The 9,508-nt window shown below is 47.5% G+C and overlaps 1 protein-coding gene across 1 annotated transcript in view; it reads left to right on the top strand.

Annotated features, from left to right (window-relative positions):
• Nucleotides 1-3,103: 3,103 nt before the first annotated feature.
• The window catches only part of LOC119375457 (uncharacterized), a 21,104-nt gene continuing 14,699 nt past the window's right edge, over nucleotides 3,104-9,508 (top strand). The window contains exon 1 of the mRNA XM_037645632.2: nucleotides 3,104-3,250. Within this exon, the coding sequence (XP_037501560.1) occupies nucleotides 3,104-3,250 (147 nt within the window). The remainder of the gene's footprint in view (nucleotides 3,251-9,508) is intronic.

Here is a 9,508-nt window from a genome sequence, read left to right on the forward strand (position 1 = left end):
CTCGTGTGTCTCTTGCTTGTCCTTGTCTTTTGTGCGCGCTAAAAAAGTTTAAATTATGGCAACATTGGAATTGTTGAAATTACCACCAGAAAACAACAAAAGATGTACTACGTTATGCTCATAATAATTCAAGCTTAAGGAAACCTCAGGATTTAGTTTGAATTATAAGAACTTCTCATAAATGCAACTCAGGGCAACATACCAACTTGCGTATTAGTGTTGTATTAGTATTTGTTATTCCACGATATTCAGTGTTTGTTTCTCAGGGCTGCAGCAATGTGATAGACATCTCTGAATTATTTCCAGTTAAGTTTTTAGATGTCAGTGATCATTGTATTGTTATTGTATGGCATGTGGGTAATTAGGGGACAAAATGTTCCATGTCTCATGGCAGCTGGTAGCTCCTTCCAAATCTTAGTATGTACTTCTTACTCTCTACCACTAACTTTAAATCTTCGCCATCCTTTTCTCTCGTGTAGAGTAGCGTGCTAATTTTTCTAGACTGGTTAACGTCCATGCCTTTCCTGTCTCTTCTGTTCCTATTATGCTTTGCTGCATGACACCATTGTACTGCGGCAAAAATGACTTTAAAAAATCCCGCCATATCCATGAAGTGAATGATGATGAGTGGGCGAAGCTCCGGAGGTAAATCTGGTAAACCGTGAATCCTCCGTACATTTTGCCCACTCAGTCATCATGTAAAGACGTGACAAACACGGGGGTGGTACAGTATATACACAACACAATGTTTTATTTGTCACCGTATATGGTAGTGAGATGCGGCTTCCGTTGACCCTTCATTATAACCGCTTTGTGGTCAGTGAAGTGAAGCGACAATGATTCTTGGATCGGATCGACTTCTCGAGATCTCACCTTCAGCCGTTTTGCGAGCCCTCCGCTCCGCCGCCTTGTCTTCTTCATTCGTATTATTGAAGCGCACAGACTGACGACTGTTGGAAGAGAGAGGAAGTGCGCCGAGAGCGAACGCGGTTTACAGTTGTGGCCCTCTAGCGGTCTCCTATCCAATGAGAGCACGCATCGGAGTATACGAGAGCGAGCACCGCAGAGCCATCTAGTGGGCGCTCCGAGTACTAGCGGCTGGCCACGGCATAACGGTGGACAAGCCTCAACTTAAGGAGCTTCGCCCCTAAAAATAAAGTGGTCGGTATATGATCGACCAAGGTCTGACTGTCTCGATATTATTGTGATAGCAATTTTATGGATGCTCTTGATGGGTTTTTGCCATTGGCGTCACCATCGCCATGATTTTGCGTAGGAAATTCAAATCGATATCATCACCCTGCGCATTAAATGTTCCACCCTCGAAAAAAAGCTCACGACCGCTAGTGATGAATGCAGCTGAAGCAGAAATGAAATGAGCCGGCCATCTCCATTGAACGGAGGATGCATGCAATAACTTTACCCCGTGTGCGAGGCCTGCTTCCAATTGCTCCTTAAGCAGAGAGGAAATGCCCCACCAATCTTTCATCGAGTGAAGGAGCATGAAGGGACGCCGAAGGAGTGGCTGCGTTGATCGAGCAGCAACTGCGAACTTTGATCATAAGGGAGCAGTTGAGAGCGAAGGGCTCGTATAGGCACCCTTCTACGCGCTCTGCTGTCACCACCTTGCATTGAGAAAACAGACTGCAAAAAAAACGCTACGGTCCCTGGAGCGGCTGTATTCCCTTACACCAGCATTTTGTACAGTTATGTGAGATCTGATAGAAAAAGATTTAGCTGCTAGCCTTACTTCGTATAACATTGCAATTTGTTGCTATTGCATTCATTGCTTCGCCCTTGCGGTGAAACTACAATTTTTTTAACAGTGGTGCTGTTTAAGCTCTTTGTTCCGCTGGTTCGCATGACCAGAAAACTATCATCATCATGAACGGCCTCTACCTTATATAGCATCTCACATCGCCTAGCACCTGGCACAGCGGTGCCTAGCAAATGCAACGCAATACCAGCTGATGCATACTCTCTTCATCCTCTTGTCACGGGGTCATGACATCGATGAAGGCAGCAGTCGGCGTGTCGAAGATGAAACTCATTATTTGGCCGAACTTGTGGCCAGCGAAACGGAAACCCAAACTACAGCAATGCACACTGTACACTGATAGCGGCGAACAAAGCGTTGGCCATCGATAAAACTGACGAGCTGTACAGTGCATCAGCTTTTATACATGTCCCATTGAAAATTCCAGCGTTATCACTGGTGGCCGCGTAAACTTTAGACTATTCGCGTCCTATGCGCAATGTTTACAGAGTTATCACGAAGCTTCTCAAACACTGCTGCGCGGCCTGCGCCGAGCGTTGCTTACAGTCCTTCCGGGTGAAACACGAATGCATCAAAATAAAATGCGTGGCAATGCCCCCCTCTGATGCTTAAAAGAGAACGTGAAATTGAAAACATCCATGTAATACAAAAGAAAATAATAAAACAAGCAAAAGCTGGAGTCCACAGGTTCCTTAGCGCACATAGTAACAGCTTAAGACGGACGACATTAACGACTTCAGGTCGTGCTCTGCGCCATTGAGAGTTCGTAATGCCGTTCGGGATAACCTCGTAGTCGAGAGCGCTGAGATGTCAAAGCACCTTGTATGGCCCGAAGTATCGCCGAAGAAGTTTTTCACTGAGTTCACGTCAGCGTATCAGTGTCCATACCCAGACACGGTTGCCAGGCTGGTATTCTACGTGGTGTCATAGAAGGTTGTAACGACGGCTGTCAGTCTTCTGCTGGCTCTGGATGCACAGATGGGCGAGTTGTCGGGCTTCATCAGCGCGCTCAAGGTAGATGGTAACGTCGAAGTTTTCTTCGTCGGAGACGTTTGGTAGCATCATATCGAGCGTCGTTGCCAGACTTTTTCCGTAGACCAAATTGTACGGCGTCATTTATGTCATTTCTTTCACGACTGTGTTGTATCCGATAATCACGTACGGAAGGATGGCATCCCGTGTCGTGTTCAACATCGACGTACATGGCGAGCATGTCGGTGATGGTCTTGTCTAGACGCTCAGTGAGGCCATTGGTCTGCAGGTGAACACTGTGGTCTGGTGGTGGCTTGTTTGGCTTTATCTTGTATTGCCTGACTTCTGGTAGCAATGCTGAAGGCACCACAAGAAGGCACCCGAGACGTTCTTTTGGAGAATGCTGTTTCGCAAGAAAAACGACACCTGTACTCGTTTGAGTACCTTTGGAACAACGGCGGTGCTGCCCTCGAGGTATTCCATGAGGCCCCCGAGTTCCAGGTCAGCTCGCTGTCGTTCAGTGAAGCCATCGGCACTTATAATTCCCAAGAAGCAGTCATCATCCTGGTCATCCTGCGGCAGTGCGTCGACAGGGGCACAAGACAGGCAGTCGGCGCGAAGTATTTTCTTCCGGTCTTGTAAACGACAGTAATGTCGAATTCTTGAAGTTTCAGGCTCCACCGTGCGAGACGACCCAAAGGGTCTTTCAAGTTAGCTAGCCAACACAAGGTGTGGTGGTTGCTCACAACTTTGAAGGGCCTGCTGTAAAGGTAAGGGTGAAAGTTTGATGTAGCCCAGTGGCGCGATTTTGTACACGTTCTTAAATGGACGGAGGCGGTCCGTTACATCCAGCCACACGCGAATGGCCAATGTTAACCGCGACAGACGTCACGACCATGCATTGACCACTCGCGTGTGGCTGGATGTAACGGACCGCCTCCGTCCATTTTAAGAACGCGTACGAAATCATTCCACAGATGATGGCAAGGCGCTCTTTTTCTGTCGTAGAATAGTTGGCTTCCGCCTTTGATAGCGACCGGCTAGTATGACTGATGACCCTTTCCAGTCCATCAGTCCTCTGCACGAGAACAGTGCCGAGTCCTACACTGCTTGCGTTGGTGTCTACTTCTGTTTTGGCGTATTTGTCGAAATGCATAAGTAACCGAGGTGTCTGCAGGTGTTGTTTTAGTTCTTGAAATGTTTCCTCTTGCGGCGTTTCTCACTTGAACTCGACGTCGGTCCTGGTAAAGGGTAAAGTTAGTAAGAGGCTCGGCAAAGCGGGCAAAGATTTTGACGAACCACCTGTAATAGGCACACAGACCGAGAAACCGATGCACGGCCTTCTTGTCGGCGGGTGGCGGGAATGTAGCAATGCCAGCTGTCTTCTGCGGGTCGGAACGTTCTCTGGACTTGCTTATCCTGTAGCCCAAGAACAAGAGCTTCTTGTCTGCAAAGCGGCACTTTTCTGGCTTCAGGGTGAGTCCGGAGCTCCTGATTGCTTGAAGTACAGCTTGAAGGCACCGGAGGTGTTCGTTGAAGTTTGAGGCTAACACGAGATCGTCTAAGTACACAAGGAAAGTCAGCCACTTCAAGCCAGCCAGTACTGTATCCATGACACGTTGGAAAGTCACAGGTGCCAAGCAAAGACCAAAGGGGTTCTCGGTCTGTCTCGTCGAATTCGATTTGCCAGTAGCCGTTCTTGAGGACCATCAACGAAAAGTGCTTCGCGTTGGGTAATTGATCCAGGGTGTCTATCCGGGGAAGAGGATACACGTCCTTCTTTGTGACTTTGTTCAGGTGTCAATAATCGATGCAAAATGTAGAGTGCCATCCTTCTTCACTAGCACCACAAGAGACGCCCATGGACACTTGGATGGCTGGATGATGTCGCGTAGCATTTCGTCGACTTGCTTCTTTACGGCTTTGCATTCTTGTGTCAAAACTTGATACGGGCTCTGACGGATTGGTCGGGCACTTTCTTCTGTTATGATGCGATGTTTTGCACCTGGGGTCTGTCGTATTCTTCACAAAGACAAGAAGCACTCCTTGAATTTCAGGAGCAGGGCCTCCAGCTGTCTGGATTTCGGGTCCATCCCAAGCGGCTTTTACTTTCTTCAGCTTGGCGGCAAACGGGCCGCTAACAATGGAGCAGTCAGCTCTAGTGTCGACCAAAGTGGTGACATTGTGGCCATCAATAAGAATGTCGAGGTCGGTGGTTCGTCGTCTTGCATTACAGTTTGGTCGTGGCATCTGATCACGGCTGCGCCGACTTGCTCCAATGCGTCAGGTCTTGTTGCGACGGAGAAGTGCTCTCACGAAGGCACCCTCTGGTAGGTGGTGAAGTGCTATCTGGTGATTCCCGAATTGTTGCCGTCGTTGTCAGAGAATCTTTGGCAATTCGTCGTTACAGCAACCGCACCTCCACAGGTTGCTGCTCTTAGTTTTCCGGATAAGGGCTTGCAGATCGGCCCCGAGTAGGAGTAGTGTTACTGGCGGCACTGCGGTGACATGTAGCGGCCTGGCGACGGCAATCGGGAAGGTTGTTAGGTGTCCACTGCGCTCCTGCAAGGTAGTCAGCGATGTCGCACGGTCGTCCACCCCGCTGTGGACGCGGCACATCAATGGCGAGCCCACGCAGTCCCATCTGTCGGTACTTGCAGCAGCAGTAGGTGTGGCCAGCTTCTCCGCAATGGTAGCAGAGTGGGCAGTGGTCGGGGGTGCGCCAAATGTTGGTCTCCTCTGCATGTATCGCTGGCCAGCTGGCGGGCAGTATGACGGCGGTGGTGGCAGCGGTGGTGTATGGTGGCGTAACTGCGGCAGAGTGGCGTCTTGACATGTATGCGAACGAGGAGCTTTGCATCGGGCTGCAGCAGCATAGCTCATGGCTTGCGGTTGCAACTGTGCTGACTTGGGGATGCCCAGTGACTGCTGGATTTCCTCTCAGACGATGCCTGCGATCGAGGCAACTTGAGGCTGGCATGACGGGAACATTCAATGAAGTTCTTCACGCACTACGGCCCTTATGGTCTCGTGCAGATCGTCGGAGCCAACGGCTTGAACCGCTGCGTTGTCTTGGATCAAGCGGCAGTTGTATTACTGGGTGCACATTTACAACATGTTCTCAATTGTTCTCACCTCAGAGATAATTTCTTCGACTGTCTTGGATTGGTTCCGCATCAGCCCAGCGAAGAGCTCTTCCTTTACTCCTCACATGAGGAAACGGACCTTCTCCTTGGTCATGTCAGGGTCGGTGTGGCGGAAGTGTCGGGTCATCTTTTCTGCGAAGATTGTCATGATTTCGTTTGGGAGCTGGACCCGTGTTTCCAGTAAAGCAGTGCCCCTTTCGCACGACGCTTGTGAACGCTGTGAGGAAGCTGGTCTGGAACATGTCCCACGCTGTCAGGGTAGACTCCCTGTTCTCGAACCAGGTCCTTGCGCTGTCTTCCAACGCGAAGTACACAAAGCACAACATGTCGTTAATGTCCCAGTTGTTGAAGGCCACAGTCCTCTCGTACGACTCGAGCCACGTTTCTGGATCCTCACATGATGACCCCCGAAAGATCGGCGGCTCCCTTGGCTGCTGCGTCACAATCACGGGCAGTGGCTGTCATCGTTGCCGCAGTCGTGGTCATGGCCTTGGTCTTCCGAGTTTTGTCGGGCAGAGGCCCGTACTCCGGTGGTAGACCTTGTTGCCTACGGCTAGCTCGCCGATCGTGGTTGGCGTCGATGTCTTCTCCGCGACATGGGCTGGGTTCACGGCTTGATGGGGGCATCCGGAACATGAACGAACAGCACCTCCACCAGGTGTCACGGGGTCATGATGTCGACGAAGGCGGCAGTCGGCGTGTCCAAGATGAAACTCTTTATTTGGCCAAACTTGTGGCCGGGAAACGGAAATTCAAACTACAGCAATACACACTGGACACTGATAGTGGCGAACAGAGCGTGGGCCATCGATAAAACTGACAAGCGGTGCAGCGCGTCGGCTTTTATACATGTCCCACTGAAGATTCCAGCATTATTGCTGGTGGCCGCGTAAGCTCTGGACTATTCGCATCCTATATGCAATCTTTACAGAATGACCTCAAGTTATCGTGAGCTTCTCAAACACTGCCTGCACGGCCTGCGCTGAGCCTTGCTTACAGTCCTTGTGGGTGCGGGCACTTTTCTTGATCTTAGGATTGACTATAATAAAAGATAGCTTGCTCTTAATGACGTCCTTCAAGAAATTAGGATAGTTATAGACATTTTGTGTACCGCCTAGTAATTTGGCTAATATATTAAGGCCTGTGGCCAGAGCACCCATTTTGGTTTACGCGATGGATGTGCATGTAGGCATGTATGTCTTCAATGCATGTGCCTTCTGAAGAAAACACGAGAAGCACAGAATAGATAAACGGAAGTGAAGGAGAAAAAGAAGCAGAAATAGACAGGGAGAGAGAGAAAAAAATAGACAGGAACAGAGAGGATCTTGCTTATTAGGTCATGCTAGATCAGGTCATGCTAATTTCAGGCCATGCCCATTGTGACATTGCTAATTAGGACTTTCTCAATTAACACCATGTTGATTAGGACAGGCAATTAACTCTTTGAGGGTCAAAGACATGTTCGTCATCCGCAGAGCCACACGATGGTCAACGAGGTACATGTACGTCATACCTGTATGTTTAAACACGCGCCTTTTCGATCATTTCTCTTGTTGGGCATGTGCTGCCACACTGCAGGATACGCGGAATTTTTTCCTTGTGCCGATGTTTCTCCGTTTTTTTTGGTTGTTTTTATGCTTTACTACAGCGGTGCGCCGGCTAGTTTCAGTTTTCATTCTTGGGCGGTTCCCGTTGTTGGCCCACAAACTGATGGCTTTCCGATTTAGAATCTCTCAAAAGGTTGACCATTTTGTTACTCCCTGTTTATTGCTACCCGGGGTGATACGCCTGTTCCATGCAGACGCAGACTGACACAACAATGCTGCTGTGGTGCGTTTCCATTTTTTGGGGACTCACAAAAGAGCTCCATCTCCCTGAATATAAGACGAAAGATTATTACGGCTTCGAACTTGTTTTCGCTATGGAAGTGTGTGCCACTTTCTCTGCCGCAAGTGTGTCTAGCGGCACATTCCTCCGAATTGCTGCTCGACTGCCGAATCAGGATCTGATTCAGTAAATGTCAGCCCGTAACACGAGGAGTTACTTACGAATTAGGACTCAGATGCTGATGAGTGAGAGACATCTTCAAAGCGTGCGCGGCGAGACAATGCTGACTGGATCAAAAGTGGCTTTTCTCACCCCGTGTTTCCACTGAATGCCACTTCGTGCACTTATTTTTGTATGTGTGTGAACTACACAGATGTTCATTTGAATGCATAATTTTATAAAGGCTTTTTTTTTAGAATTTATTTTGCCGTTACTCATGAATAAACCATGTGTATGTAGCAACCCAAATGATTTTTTTGTCACTTTACGATCACTCAAAAAAAATGCTAGACAATTTTTTTCCTAAATAGATTCATGTCAAGAATTTAATGCAGCAATAAATAAAGTACATTTTTGGCGAAAAAAAGTCGACCCTGACAGGGTTAAGACCTTGCTAATAATCTAGGTCGGCCACAAGCTCTGCTGTTAGTGCACTAGCCTTGCACCACTAGTGCAAGCTGCCCACGTTTCTTTTTTTTTTCTTTTTTCTTCCTCAGTCAATATGCAATTATTGGTGTGCATGGCTTGGCCAGTTTGGCTGCTTTCAAAAAGCAGGCAGTCAGCTTTATTGGCAATTGTTATAAAAATGCAAATAAAAAGTCCAGCTAGGAGTGACAAAGGCAGCAGGTATATTCAGATAAGCAAAGGTATGAATTAATCGAATCTATGCAGTGGAGCACTTCGCATTAAGTGGCTTTAAAATACATTGAAAGCATAGTGGGCCAACTAACAATGAAAATTACCTGAAAGTTTGAATTATCTAGAGTATATTGTATGTGTGTGCATAATCACACCGTCTCTAGAGATGCAATTTTCAAATTCTTCTCCACATATGCAGGCTGGGTGTGGCAGCTTTACTTCACTGCAGTGTGCCCTACAAGGTTCAGCCATTATGGTAGTTGGGGAGTACATATAATGGAGTTAACACAATTAGAGTCATAATAAGGAAACATAGTCAACAGCCGTTCATAACTAACTGGTATGAACTTCATTGCAGTGACATCCTGACTTACTTGATTTGCATGTATAACTACATATACTAGTTACAAGGCACACATTAGATCAACACTACCGTTTTCTTGCTTGCTTCTACTAGTTGGTTGTGTATAGCCAGGGGTGCAACAGCTGTGCCAATTGTACCAGTTTGATACTATTCCTTATTTTTGCGTCAAGGTGAGCCAAAACCAGTGAAATTTGTTGAAATTGTGCCACGCCACGCCAAAATACCTGACCAGCTGAAAAAAAATGTGTCCTCTTTCTTCTGTGTTTGTTCTGTTGCACTTGCAAAGATGCACATGTTCTACTACACCCACCAACTATACCCAAATTTCTGCGTTGAATAGTATACTTATTTGTTGTACTGCTTCTGAATTTGGGATTTCGGGCAAAAAAACGAGCGTTTTTTTAGGGGTGTGCGAATACACTCAAACCTCATTTACCAGTCACATCTACCCCGAAAATAACTTCGTTATATCCAAAATTCGTTATAAACGTTTATTTTTATACACTGTATCTGTGACAACCTATTCCTCATTTACTTTTATAACTATTACCGGAGTTCAACCAA

Source organism: Rhipicephalus sanguineus, chromosome 11, assembly GCF_013339695.2.
Source record: "Rhipicephalus sanguineus isolate Rsan-2018 chromosome 11, BIME_Rsan_1.4, whole genome shotgun sequence".
Classification (NCBI taxonomy): domain Eukaryota; kingdom Metazoa; phylum Arthropoda; class Arachnida; order Ixodida; family Ixodidae; genus Rhipicephalus; species Rhipicephalus sanguineus.